The following is a 15,168-nucleotide window of genomic DNA, read 5'->3' as shown; positions in this document are numbered from 1 at the left end:
ATAAATATCAGTGTAAGCAAATGCTAGAAGAAATAATAAAAGTGTTTAAAATAGTGGTTCCCTGAGAGTGGGAATGGGTTAGAGAATTATACTTTGTAATATATTTGACTTTTCAGGCAATGTACATTTATAGCCTTGATAAAATGAAAAGTTATTCCAAACAGTGGGCATTGAGGAATTAGTGAGTATGGAATGATAAATCTGATGTTTAATGTGAGAAGAACTATCTTCCCTTCTGTTAATGAATATTTGTAAGAATAAAAAGATGCTCCAGGACAGGGCTGGAGTTGTGGTTCTGTGGTAGAGCTCTTGCCTATTGCCTAACACGTGGCTGACCCTGGGTTCCATCCCCAACACTGCAAAAACAAAGAAAAAAGCTAACAACAGAGAGTAATATGCAAGAAAAATACCATCCTCTGTAGGGAGGAAAAATGGTGACCTTCTTGAAAGTCCATTAACTCTGGCGTGACTTCTCTGTATGCTTCAGAACAGAGACTCGAGGAAGTCAGGTTCTGGAAGAAGGAATTAGATGACAAACTTGAGCAGCTTGTGAATGAAACTGAGGATCTACTCAATTATAAGACACGAGTGGAAAAAGCTCTGGAGAGCTTTAAGGAGCCCTTGTTCATCACCGAGAGGTGCCTGGCTTACAGGTAGGAGGGGAGGTTCCTCAACCTTCTGCTCTGAGGTGGTGGGTTGGAGTGATGCAGATGAGCAGGTGTTCCTTTAGTGCCTGAAATGCCCCAGTATGCCCATGGGCATGTGGGAGAAGCACTGGGTTTGGTTCCTGTCTAAACTCTGCTCTTAACTAACTTATTATAAGTTAGGACTAAATTTGGCTGTGAATATCAGAAAACTGCAAAATAGTTTCTGTCTTACATTTAGGGAAGGTAGAGGTGGTCAGTTCAGGTTGGCATGATGTGCCACAGTTTGAAGGTTCCAGGCTTTTTTCTATTTTGTTGCTCTTCTGCCCATGGCTTTAGCTCCCCAGGTTACCTCATGATTTAAGATGGCAGCTGGAGATCCAGCCATTATATCTACACTCTCCAGCAGGTAAGAATAAGTAGGATTTGGCATTCACCATTTCTCCTTGCATGCCACTGACCAGAACTTAATCACATGGGCACATCGGTAGAAGTTAAGAAATGGTTGTGTTTATTTCAGACAATTAGAAGCTTGGTCAAAAAAAAAAAAAAAAAAAAAATAGGGGTTCTATTGTCAAATAAGAAGGTGAGCATAGATACTATACCTCCTGGGAAACAGTAAGTCTGCTGTGAGACATGGAGCCACAGAGGCACTTTGTAATCCATAGATCACTATACATACATACCTTTTTATTACTATTTTCCTTCTATAAATCTGAGTCAGATGATCCCCTCTACTCTGGGTGATGCCAATTTCCAGACCTGATCCCTGTTGCAGTCCTAGCTGGAGCACCCCACCAGGCCTTCTTGCTGCAAGTATAGGCCCTGTTAATCTAGCATATTCTCCACACTGGCTATGGAGTAAATTTTTCCAAATGCAGGTTTGTATAAGTCACCCCCATGCTTAAAATCTTTTAACTGGATTCCCATGCCCCAATGGCTTCAAGATAAAGTTCAAGCTTCTTGCCTTCGCAAACAAAGTTCATCTTGCCAAGTTCCCCAGTGACCTCTCCAGGCCCATATCGCATCCCCAGTGTGGGGAGGGGCTTCGGAGTTCGGAGTTGCTTGCAGTTTCCCAGATGCACCCTTCCCTATTTCCTTCATCATCCAGGCCAGTGCAGCGACCAGGCAGCAACCCCCCAGCCAGATTTAGAGGTATGTGAAGCAAAGGTGAATGGCAGCTGACCGGTTTGCCCAAGTCCACTACCAATTTGCTCATGTCTAATCCTGATTATAATGTAGAGGCTGTTAAATGTATTTAGGATGTACTTACTATGTGCCAGGTACTGTACTCTATACTTTTTATCTCATTTGCTGCTTGACTTAACCCTATGAAGTACTAATAGTTATCCCCATTTTACAGAACAGGAAACTAAGGCACAGATGAGTTATGCAAGTGGTTAGGAGAGCTTTCCTCACAACCACTATCATGCAGGATAGAAAAGAATAAAGCTTGAGGCAGTGGAATAGGTTTTTGGGAATGGAGAAGCACAGTGATTAAAATCATGTATAATCCCAGTTTGTGACATTGGGCAAGTTGCTTAACCTGTCTGAGACTCATTTTCCTGATCTGTACTTGATAAGGTTAAGCAGGAATATTTATATAAAAATAAATACTGTCACTGTGCTCAGTGCTCACTGAAGTAATATTAACTCAATATCATAACAATATTTATTAAAATATTTGTTATAATAAAACATCTTCCTAGATTCAATTCCTTGTCAAGAAACAAAGGCTAGGATCAAGGAAGGAAACACATCAGAAATTCTAAATCAACAAGACCATGTTTCCACGTATGCAGTGGTGCATGCCTGAAATCACAGTGACTTAAGAGGCTAAGGCAGGAGGATCACATGTTTGAGGCCAGCCTCAGCAACTTAGTGAGACCCTCAGCAACTTAATGAGATGATGCCTCAAAATAAAAAATAAAAGGCCGAGGATATAACTCAGTGATAATAGGTAAAAGGAACAGGCTTCAGGACCAAGAGACAAATTAAGATGGAAAAAGTCCACTTGACATTTTTCATACCCAGTGACCATTCCCTAGACAATTGGTCTTCTTTGGGTTTTGGGTATTTTGAAGTGGCACAGATACCAACTAGTGTCCATCCTCAAGTGTGTCACTCAGAAGGATCTGGTGATACTCCAGTCAGTTGTCCAGGTACCTTTACAGGTCCTGACATGAACAGATATCAAGCTGCCCCTGTGTGTGCTGGCTGACTGGCCTTTCCCCCTGGCCAGGGAGAAGCGTGTGGGGATTGATCTGGTGAATGATGAAGTGGACCAGGAGTTGCAGAAGGAGGCTGAGATCATCCGGGGCGTCATGGCCCTGCTGACCCGCACCCAGGAGGAGACGTCGGAGCAGATCAGGTATCGCCTTCTGGGCCTGCCCTCCAAACCTCCACTGAGAATTCTGAGAAGCAGCAGTGCCCACCAGGGCTGGCTCCAGAGAAATGGGATCGACCACTTCCACATACAATCTGCCTCCTCCTGGGGTGGTGAATGGAGATGGGCTGATGAACTGGAGGACATTGGGGCCCACTGCTGCCAGGGCTGACCTCTTATACAGTTTGCCACTGTGGTGACATCAGAAAAAGTCACCATGGAAGGGAGGATCTTGAAGTCCAGGTTTGGTTATGTCAAGTCACCAAACATCAAATGGCCATGTGGGTGTGTATTGGCCGGATGGGAGGTGGGGACGGAAGTGAGGCCACCCTGTCCTGGACCTGGCTTCAGCTTCATTTTCCAGGGTCTCCCAAGAACCTATATGTGCCACTTGGGTTTTCCAGAGGGAGAAACCCACCTTACCCTCTTCCTTCAGGCTGAACCGCTCTGCCAAGTACAATCTGGAAAAGGATTTGAAGGATAAGTTTGTGGCCCTGACCATCGACGACATCTGCTTCTCACTCAACAATAACTCACCAAACATCAGATATTCTGAAAACGTTGTGAGGATCGAACCCAAGTAAGGAGGACCCTGATGCTGGTTTGGTCCCTGCTGGTAATATCCCAGAGTCCCTCAGCCAGGCAGGAACAACAAAGCACCAGAATACAGCACCCAGAGGCTCCCCCCTCTCTCTCTCTCTCTCTCTGGAAAACTCCTATATAACACCTTTTTTTTTTTTTTTTTTTAAACTATTCATGTTTTTAACAAGTAAAAGATCCTAAAAACATAAAAGGTGATTTAGTAATTTCCCTCTACCTTTCTTTTTCTATTTTCCACCCTCAGAGATAACCAGTGTTACCTGTAGGTTCATATAAATAGAAGTATACATGCTCACACACACAAGTACATTTGTTTAGTTTGCAAGGATGAAAATATACTGTACACCTCTTCTATAACATCTAACTTGCAGTTTTCAGTTAATATTAAGTCACAGACCTAACTCATTCTAATTTGAAAAATCTTTTTGAAGTAACTGTACATACAGAAAGTGCACAAATTATCTCTGTACAGTTAAATGGATTGTATTATAATATCACAATAATATCTTTTGCTCCAGAATTTAGCAGTTTGAAACAATAAACATTATTTTTTTCATGGTTTCAGTGGGTTGAAATCTGAGGCACTGCTTAGCTGGGTTTCTCTGTTTAACATCTCCCAAGGTTGAGGTCAAGCTGTTGGGGCTGCAGCCCATCTGAAGGTCCACTTCCAAGATGACTTGTGATGGCTGGCCTGGGTTCCTTGCCATGTGAACTTCTCCATGGGACAGTCTTATGACATGACAGCTGGATTCTCCCATATTGAGGGATCTAAAAGAAAGAGAGGGAGAGGTGGAAGGGCAGAGAGAGAATCCAAGACAGAGGCCACAGTCCTTCTTATACCCTAATCCCAGGATTGACATCTCATCTTTCTATTTGTGAGAAACAGGCCAATAGTTTCCTTCCATACTCAAGGTGAAGAGATGACATGAAGATGTTGATTACCAGGAGGCAGGGGTCACTGGGGATCAGCTCAGAGGCTGCCTCCATTCACAAAGTGAACAATCCTCATGTAACCAACCACCAGGGCAAAAAAGAAAACATTACTACCCCTCCACCACCACAGAAACCCTTTTAGTCCCCTTCTGATCAATACTTTTTCTCTTTCCTAAATATAACCTCTCCTCCTGTCTTCTGTTTTGTCTGCTTTTTATTAAACAGTATCAGTTTTCTTCCAATTAACATTGCTTTGAGATTCATCAATGTTGTCAACAATTCCTCATCAAACTAGCAATTTATCCTTTTTTTTGTATCTGGGCTCATGGTTTTCCTATGTTATCCAGTTTGTTCCAAACCATTACTATTTATTATTCTGATGCTCAATTTGTTTCTAGCTGTGTGATCTAGACCAAGTTACTTCATTTTTCTGAGACTCAGTTTTCTTCCTCAAAGAAGGGATTATATAAATCAGCTCCCTAGGCTGTTGTGAGAATTAAATGAGGTAATGTCTATGAGTGCCTGTCCAGTGGGAGGTTTCCTAAAGATATTGCCATTGACAGACCACTGTTCTCTCTCTCTCTAGAGACGAGGAAGAACATTCTAGGTGCTTCTGATGGCGAAGGTAGACTTAATTTCCAGAGCATTTCCAAGCCTTGTCCCCCTCCCCGCCTGCCTTCCCCAGCCCAGATGGGCTGTGAGTGAATGAATGTGTGGGTTGCATTTCAGCTCAGTGAGTCTGGAAGACTGGTTGGACTTCTCCAACACCAACGTGGAGAAGGCTGACAAGCAGCGAAACAATTCCCTGGCCCTGAAGGCCCTGGTGGACCGCATCCTATCTCAGACGACCAGCGACCTGCGCAGGCAGTGTGACGTGGTAGACACAGCATTCAAGAATGGGCTGAAAGAGATCAAGGACGCCAGGGACAAGATGGCTATTCATCTGGCCAAGGTGAGGCCCTTGTGGGAGAGGGACAAAGAGGAGTGGATTTGGGAGGTTTTGCCATGCAACCAAGAATGCCATCTGGGCCAGGCCACTGCACACCTGAGCTTGTGATGCTGGTTTAACTCATAAGTAAGGGTTATTTGCATCTCTTCAGCTTAGCAGCAGGCTTTGGGTTTGGGGGGACTGGAGTGGAACTTTTCCCCACTCTGGTTTTCCACTGTCACTCACTGCTGCAGAGATAGGAGGAACAGAGCACAGAGGTAGGAGTTGGGAGGCTTGGGGGTCTGGCCACAGCCATGCCTAGTTCTCTGACCTTGGCACCCCAGGCAGAATGGACGAGACATGGAGATATGTCCTGCCTGGCCCCAGGCATCTTTTATGACTCTGAACTCCCATGAGCGGATGGAACCAATTTCTTCAAACCCAGCTGTCACTCCGGGTCTCTGGTCAGTTGTCCCTTCCATTATCCAGGTGTGCCTGTAAACTAGCTTTTGGGGTGGAGAACAAAAAAAAAAAAAAAAAAAAAAAAAAAAGGCTCTGAGTTGTGGAATTTGCAGATTTCCACGGCATAGATATTTCCACTGTGGTCAATTTAAACAATGGATGGACACAATTGATGAATATTTACCACCCAGAACCCATGTGACTGGTTCCAGCACGATTTCCTCACCACCCAGGATCCTGGATCCTGATGACCAGCACCATCCCTCTTCCCCCCACAGGCTAAGCTCTGGGACACTGGGAAGCCGTTTAGAGGAACAGTGCTACATTTGGACTGAGGAAATGGGACCCAAACTCCAGTCTAGTGATAGCTAGCTGGGCGCCTTTAACAGACCCCTCAAGCTTTCTGAGCCCCTTGCCTCAAATTGAGCATTGGAATGACGAGGGGCTCTGCATTTAAGAGAAGCAGAATCTAGGGAAGCAGAGTCCAATGGAAATACAGTACAAGTCACACGTGTTGTTTTACATTTTCAAGTAGCCACTTTAAAAAAAGCAAAAAGAAACAGGTAAAATCAATTGTTATATTTTATTTAACCTTCTCTATAAAAAAACTTATTGCTTCAACATATCATCAACATAACTAGTGATATATTTTAATTTTGGAGGGTGGGTAGGGAGTGCTGGGGTTTTAGCCCTGGGGTTCTTTACCACTGAGTTACATCATCAGTACTTTTTCATTGTTATGTTGAGACAGGGTCTTGCTAAGTTGCTCAGGTTCTCACTAAAGTTGCTGAGGCTGACCTTGAATTTATAGTCCTCCTGCCTCAGCCTCCTGAGTCACTGGGATTACAGACATTCACCACTGTGCCAGGTTATTTTACTTTTTTAAAAACACTAAGCCTTTGAAATAAGAGGTGTATAACCATCCCTTTATAATGGCAGGGACTTGTTCCAGGAACTTCCTTACATATCAAAATCTGTGGATGCTCAGGGGTTTTATATAAAGTGATATAGAATCTGCACCTAATCTACATACTGGTATGGGGCACAACTTAAGAACAGACCGATCACCACTGAGAAGTACAAATTTGAGAGTCTTTATTAAGCTGGCTGGCTGACTGTCTCACACAATGCCCCCAAAAATGGCTATTGGGAGAACAGCCCCAACCATAGGGTTGCAGGGGTTCTTATACCAAAAATCACATCAGTCATAAGTGTCTGTTACTATGATTCAAAATTACAGACTAACATCATGAGATGATCAACAGAGGGGGAAGTGAGTCAAAATGACCCTTACTGAGGTACAAACTAAAGAATGATTACTAACATCCACACAGTCACCGTTCACATGGTACATTATTTAGGAGCAATAGAAATCAAAAGAGAGCCATTTTTCACTACATAAGAATTGTCATTTTGTATTGCTAAACATGTCATGCTAAGTAACTGATGATGGGTACAGAGGCAGGGTGTTCCCATGGGAGAAACTTATTTCCTACATAACATGGAGTCTCAGAGCAAAATGGAGTCTGTTTCATCATTTTCTTTACAGTCTGGCCTATAACATTCTCATGGAGCCAGATCTGTCAGCCCATCACACATATATCTTCTCATACACTTCAAATCATCTCTAGATTAGTTATAATCCATAGTGTTATAATGCTATGTAAATAGCTATTATGCTTTATGGTTTAGGGGATAATGACAATAAAAAAGTCTGTGCATATTCAGTATAGATGCAATTGTTTTTCAAATATTTTCTATCCATGGTTGGTTAAATTGGTGGATGCAGAACCTGAGGATGCTGAGGACTGACTGTCATTTGACACTAGCAAAACAGCTCAGTTAGGGCTAGGCACATTTCACATGCGTGGTGATCACAGGTGACCAGTGGCTACTCGTGTAAGAGGGATGGGCTTAGAGACTGTGGGCACCAAAATTATTTAATCTGAAATCATTTTAAGAGAAAGAGTATTTTTTTTTTAAAGTGGGATTTCAGGCCTGGGGTTGTGGCTCAGTGGTACAGTGCTTGCCTAGCACGTGTGAGGCACTGGGTTTGATTCTCAGTATTGCATATAAATAAACAAATAAAATAAAGGTCTATCAACGAATAAAAAATATATTTTTTAAAAAGTGGGATTTCATCAAATGCAAAGGTCTAGAAATTAATAGGGAAAGTCACTTAGGTTTCCTAAGAGCTAAAAAATTCAAAATCCAATCAAGAGACATAGTCACCTGGATGGGGGTGGCATTGATATGTGAACTGAAGGATTAGGGAATGTGTACTTTGAATAACTCTGAGACCCTTCAGGCCACCAACCTAGATTTTATGAGAAAAGAGTCTGCCTGGCTGTCATCTTGCCAGAAGCCTCCTTGGTCATAGAAGACTCACCAAGCTCCAAAGAAAACCTCCAAATTAAACCCAGCGTAATCCCCACTTTGTTTGCAATGACACAGTTGTTTCCTTATTGGGCAAAATACATTTTAACCTCAGGCAGATTTACAATTAAGTCTAGGAATTTTTAAGGTGAGGTAGTACAGAGGTCAGCGAAATTTTTTGATTAAAAGGTCAAATTGGAAGTATTTTAGACTTTCCGGGCCAAGAGGCAAAAAAATAAAGGATATCACTTTGATATTTAGGAAGGGAGAAAATAAATTTCTACAAATTCTTCACTTATGAAATTAAAATATAGTAATAACATTAATTAAGTATGTTTTTTTTGTAATACAGGTCTACTAAGAAGAAGAAGGGAATTCAGTTTTGGGGAGAAATGTAGCATCTTGCTTTTTTGGGATTCAAATTTAGTGTTTCCTATAAAATATTTTGTAAATATTCATCTGTTAATGCTGATCTGTAGTGAGACTTTACATAATTCATCTTTGGAAATATCTTTGCATTCAGATAGGTACTGCCAATTTATACTTACAAGTTATGAGCATATGATTTTAATTGAATGTATACTTGGAAGGCATTTATAGAATGCTCTGAGATTCTTCTGATATTTACTTTTTAGCATGTCATTCATTACTTTTCAGATTAATCACTTCCCATTGAAGATAAGGTAGAAGCTCCTTAACTGAACAAGTTAAGTGGATTTTGAAATATGGAAATTTCCTTTGGACTTGCTGTGAGGTCCAAGAAAACACTGCTGGAATTTGGAGAATATTTGTTGCAAATTTCTGTGGGAATGGAGGTCTTGTTTCTTGTTTTAACATTTGCTAGCACAGGAAGTATATAAAGCAGGGCATCACTTGTAATTAAAATCAGTTAGTTGTTGAAATAACTTTACTGCATTATAAGCTTTGCACCTAAATGCTATCTTACCTTGCGATTTTAAGTTGGAACCCTCAAGAAATATTATTAAGTCTGTGGCAAAAGCTAATTTTAGCATTTGATAATAGTTTTTGAGGGTGATTTTTTGGGGGGGGGGTGTTTTTTAGGGAAAAATTTCAATCTGGTCCTGAGCTAAAATAAATCACAAGAGAATTTTACCACTGCTGAGACATTGAATTGCTGAGTGGTAGGACATACCAGCATATTCAACTTCTTTTTCTGACAAAAATTCACAGAAGTATAATTGTTGAGTCTGTGAGAGCTAATGGAGTTCACTGTTGCTGATGCTGGCTCAATATCACATGACAGATCCAAATATTTTCTTACAAGTTCCTTCTGATGAACACAATGATAGGCTTTAAATAACATTTTTTTATAAACTCTGTAAATTCATTCAACCAAGGCTTTTTCTGTATAACACCACTTCTTAGCAGATTCCACTTCACGTTGTACTTAATTAGCATTTTCTCTACCTTTTGGAAATATTTATTTCATGCAGAATATTCATAGAGCTAATTAGTTATTTCAAGCTCAGCATTGACTCCTTGAATAAACAACACTAAGCAGTATCAAAACACCTGTCAACTCATTAAGAACAAAGGAGGACCATCCCCAAATGACTTGCCTTTTTTTCTTAATTATTGAGCATCTCTAGGCCCTTAACACTTTGCAACTATTCTGTAGACAGACTAATGGTCTTAAGTAAGTTTGTATTCTCTGGACACACTTGCTTGGTCCCTGCCGTTAAACATGATTTCGTTAGGTAGAAAATGGCTTTCCTTGCCTGGCTAATGAATGAGCCATTGGGAACTTTAATCTGATTGCAGCCTCATTTTCATTTTTGAGATGCTCTGCAGCGATGAGATACTCTATTTCAAATTTTCTGATTTTTCTGATCATTGTTTTCCTGTGAGTTGAGAATATTGTGATCAATGCTTAGTCTGAAAATGTCTGTGCATGTTGTATTCTTTTGGCACAGCTACAGTGTCATTGGCTGATAAATGCACTGGTTTGACATCTAATTCATTAACAAAACCTGTGCTCCATTGGGTCATTAAAATGCATCACACAAAGCCCAATTTTCTTGTTTTAACATAATGGGTATGCACTGTGCTATGGTTTGAATGTTGATGACCTTTCCAAAATTCATGTTGAAACTCAATCTCAATGCAACAGTGTTCAGAGGTTGAACCTTCAGGAAGTGATCCTTGTGGATGGGATTAAAGCCTTATTAAAGAGCCAGATGAAACTAGTATGGCCATTTTGCCCTTCTGCCACCCACATGGAGGGTAGTCATTCATTCTCTCTGAAGGTCTCAGCAACAAGGTACCATCTTGAAACAGAGAAAGTAGGCCTCAGCAGACACTAAATCTGGTAGCACCTTGATCTTGAACTCTTCAGCCTCCAGAATTATGAGAAACAAATTTCTGTTCTTTATAAATTATCCAGTTTCAGGTATTTTCTAAAACAGCAGCAGGAATGGACTAAGACATACTGGTAATAAAACAAGAAAATAAGATGTCATTGTATGTGTGGTGATACAAGGTTGGAAAGCTCTCAAGTTATACCCATGTCACTGTGATTTGTAGTGCTCTGGGCAACAGTGCAAAGCAACCACAGCATCACATACAGTCTGTTGCAACCACTTGGCTCTGCCATTGTAGTTCCAAAGCAGACAGAAATAAACAAGTGAGCATGGCTTGGTTCCAATATCACTTTATTTATTGACACTAAAAACTGAGCTTTATGTAATTTTCACATGACATGAAATATTCTGCTTTTGATTTTTTTCAACCATTTAAAAATGTAAAACTTTTAAGTGAATAAAAAGATAAGCCACAGACTCATAGAACATATTTGCAAGGAACCTATCTGATAAAGGACTGCTATCCAAAATATACAAAGGACTCTTAAAACCCAACAATAAGGGGGAAAAAAAAAACAATTAAAAAATGGGCAAAAGTGCCAGGCATGGTGGCACATGCCTATAATCCCAGTGACTTGGAAGGCTGAGACAGGTGGATTGTGAGTTCAAAGCCAGCTTCAGCAAAAGCGAGGCACCAAGAAACTCAGTGAGACCCTGTCTCTAAATAAAATACAAAACAGGACTGGGGATGTGGCTCAGTGGTTGAGTGCCCCCGAGTTCAATCCCCGGTATCGCTCACCCCCCTCAAAAAAATGGGCAAAGATCTGGACAGACACCTAACCAATAAAGACATACCAGTGGCAATTAAACATATGAAAATGTATTCAACATTGTATGTCATCATGAAATTGTAAATTAAAACAACAATGAGATACTTCTATATGCCTATAGAAAATGCAAAATATGATAAACATCAAATGCTGGTGAGGGTTTGGGGCAATAGCAACTCTTGTGCAGTACCGGTGGGAATGCAAAATGGGACAACTGCTTTGGAAGACAGTTTGGCTGCTTCTTACAAAACTAAACATACTCTTACATTATCAATTTCATGCCTTGGTATTTGCCGAAATGAGTTGAAAATTATGTCTATACAAATTGCTGTACATGTTAATAGCAGCTTTTTTTTTTGCTTTTATTGCTGCATTATAATCGTATATAATAGTTGGGTTTATTTTGAGATAATCATGCATGCTTGGAATTTTATTTACTCCATTTCAGCCAGTGCCCCTGCTTTCTCTCCCCTCCCTGCTTCTTTTCCTTCTACTTTAATGGTCTACCTTCTACTCATATATATTTTAATTGGTGTTTTGTGTGTGTGTGTGTGTGTGTGTGTGTGTGTATATATATATATATATATATATATAAAGGTGGAATTCACTGTGGTATATTCATACATGCACATCACCTAATTTTGTAAAATTCTTCCTTTTCTGTCCTCCCTCCACTTCAATTTCCTTCTACTCTACTGATCTTCCCTCTGTCTTTATGATACTCCACATGCCCTCCCCTCTTTGGTCCCCTTATTTTGCTCTGGCTTCCGCATATGAGAGAGAACTTTCGACCCTTGATTTTCTGAGTTTGGTTTATTTTATTTAGCATGATCTATTGACAGGCACCTGGTTGGTTCCTTATCTTGGCTATTGTGAGTTGCATTGCTATTAATAAAAGCTTTATTCATAGTGACCAAAACTTGGATGTGACCAAGATGCCCTTCAATAGATGGATGAACAAATGGATACATCCATACAATGGAATATTGTCCTAAAAGGAGTTGAGTGCTCAAATTACAAAAAGATATAAAGGAAACTTAAATGCATATTGCTAAGTAAAAGAAATAAAATTGATATTCATACTGTAAGAATCATGTAGTATAATTATAACTATATGACATCCTGAAAAATGCAGAACTATGGAGATAGTAAAAAGATCAGTGGTTTCCAGGATTTGGGGTAAGTGAAGGAGGGAAGGAGGGATGAATCGGTGGAACATACAGGGATTTTTAGGGCAGTTAAACTTTTCGTGTATGATATTGCAATGGTGGAGACGTGTAATTATAAATTTTTTCAAATCTCAGAACGCACACTACAAAGAATGAATCCTATTGTAAATTGTGGACTTCAGTTAATCAACATATCAGTATGGATTCATCAATTGAAGTGAATGTTATCAATTGTAACATCAATGCAAGATAGTAATTGGGGAATGGGAAAAGGGAGTATTTGGGAACTATGTACTTCCTGTTCAATTCTCCTATAAACCTAAAACTGCTCTAAAAACTAGTCTATTGATTAAAAAATATTTTACAGTTTGTAGAAAAACAAATCACAGACTGTATTTGACCCAAAGGGCATACTTTGTTGATTTCTGACCTAATCAATAGTAGTAATTTTGCTTAAAGGATTCTGTTATTTCTTATTAAAAATTAAAAATATTACTTTTTAAAGTATTTTTAAAGTATTAAAAATATAACTTTAAAATATATAATTAAATAATTGGTTAAACCATCTGATTTTAAGTTGAAATTTCATTGAGTTTGAAGACAGTATTAGGATATTTAAGAAGAATTAAGTTTCATGATTTTTACTAATTCATTCAGTTGATAAGACCTATTTAAGAACCCCAAAGGGCCTTGCTTGTTAAGATAATTCAAGTATTTAAAAATATATACATCAAATTTATAAATTCTACTGTAGATAAGTGGTCAAAGGATTTTAACCAAGTTTGATGAGGGAAGAGTTAATTGACCTAAGTCAATATAATAGTATAAACATTTGTTAAATTTAAAAATAGTATGTGTGTGAACTGAATTTCATATAGCTTAAGAAATGCTGAGAAAAAGCTTAAGATCAAATGCAATGTGTGGACTTCATTTGGGTTCTAATTTGAACAACATTTAAAATATAGACAATCTGGAAAATTTGAACACTAGATATTAGATGATAGTAGAGAATCATTCTCTGTTTTGATGTGATAAATATTGTGGTTATGTTAAATGAAAAATAGGATCCTCTTGTCTTAGAAATATGCACTCAAGTATCTGAGACTGAAATGACATATGATCTGGGATTTGCTTTAAAATAATTAAGCTGATGGGTGTTGAACCCAGGAAGAGTGAGATATGGATGAAACAAGACTGGCCATATATTGATCGCTGTTTATATTGGTATGAGTACATGAGTCTCATTAGTCTATCTATCTTGGTGTATGTTTAGGAATTTCAATGGTACAAAATTAAAAAAAAAAAAAAACAAAACAACAACACCTCAAGGAAGAAATGCATTTTTTTTTCTTGGTGGTGCTGGGGATCAAACCCAGGGCCTTGCCCATACTAGGCACATGCTCTGTCACTGAGCTACATCCCCAGCTATAACTAATTAGTACTATTAAAAAAGCAAGTTATTTGTGAGTAATCTTTCTGTGCACAAGGCCAACTTCAAAAACACTGACGAAGCTCAGACAGCACTGTCACACTCTTTCCTCAGCTTCAGGAGACAGAATCCCAGGGAGTTAGAAGGAAATAGGCAGTCTCTGCTTCTGATTTGAAGGTGCTTTGTATCCAGGTAGAGGGGCATGAGCGGGCCTTGCCTTTGCCTAAGGGCCTTCTCTGGGCGTGGGAGCTATTTACATCACACCTTTGGGTGATGAGGTGACAATGGTTAGCCATGTCTGCCCTATCCATGATGTTCTAAGGTCCTAAGGTCGGATGAGAACCTTGCCCAGCAGCAATCACTGCTTTAGGGAAGAGAAATCAGCTTTATTCTGGGGTTCTGATCAGATAGAAATCTGAGTTCCCCTCTTCCTAATACACATAATCACAACAGACCTGCTGTGTGCTGTTGAGTTTTGAGGAGTACAACCTGGCCTCACCTACCCTAATTCTTTCCATAAGGTCATGGAAGAGATTGCTTCCCAGGAGAAAAACATTTCACTTCTTGAAAAAACCATCCTTGATCAGGAAGGGCCTGCCAAGGTGGCACACACACGCCTGGAGACCAGGACCCACCGGCCCAACGTGGAACTCTGTCGTGATGTGGCTCAATACCGACTGATCAAGGAGGTTCACGAGATCAACCACAATGTTGCACGGTAGGGCAGTGGCCAGGGGCAAAGGGGCCTGGACTGCTAGCCAACCTGGATTGCAAGCCTAACTTGAATTGTAAGCAGGGACTAGGTAATGACCTTAGAGGGTAAAACCTGCTCTGTATCTGGGAATTCCTTCCTAGAAGGCATTCTCTACTAACTCAGCCAAAATTGCTTCCATGCAGGAAAAGGATTCTAATGTAGACATTTCCCCCCCCAACCAGATGTTTAGGTAAAATCCGCAGTTTTAAATATTGGCATTTCATGGAAGAGTTGTTGCCATAAATCTGGTCTAAGGCCACCAATCAGAAATTTCTATCCCCAAGAGAGAGGAAAGGGAAGAACACATACCAATTTGGCTTCCAGTTGGATACCCAG

The 15,168-nt window shown here is 40.0% G+C and overlaps 1 protein-coding gene across 3 annotated transcripts in view; it reads left to right on the top strand.

Moving 5' to 3' along the window:
• TEKT1 (tektin 1) overlaps positions 1–15,168 on the top strand; it is a 53,678-nt gene that overhangs the window by 28,702 nt on the left and 9,808 nt on the right. For all 3 annotated transcript variants that reach the window (XM_079134113.1, XM_079134114.1, XM_079134112.1), the window contains 5 exons: positions 488–653; positions 2,887–3,015; positions 3,467–3,610; positions 5,293–5,515; positions 14,600–14,796. In XM_079134113.1, coding sequence (XP_078990239.1) covers positions 488–653; positions 2,887–3,015; positions 3,467–3,610; positions 5,293–5,515; positions 14,600–14,796 — 859 coding nt within the window. The remainder of the gene's footprint in view (positions 1–487; positions 654–2,886; positions 3,016–3,466; positions 3,611–5,292; positions 5,516–14,599; positions 14,797–15,168) is intronic.

The sequence above is a fragment of the Sciurus vulgaris genome (assembly GCF_902686455.1).
Source record: "Sciurus vulgaris genome assembly, chromosome: 3".
NCBI classification, from domain to species: Eukaryota; Metazoa; Chordata; class Mammalia; order Rodentia; family Sciuridae; genus Sciurus; species Sciurus vulgaris.
Note: the sequence above shows the minus strand (reverse complement) of the source record. Positions and strands in the feature narration are given on the sequence as shown.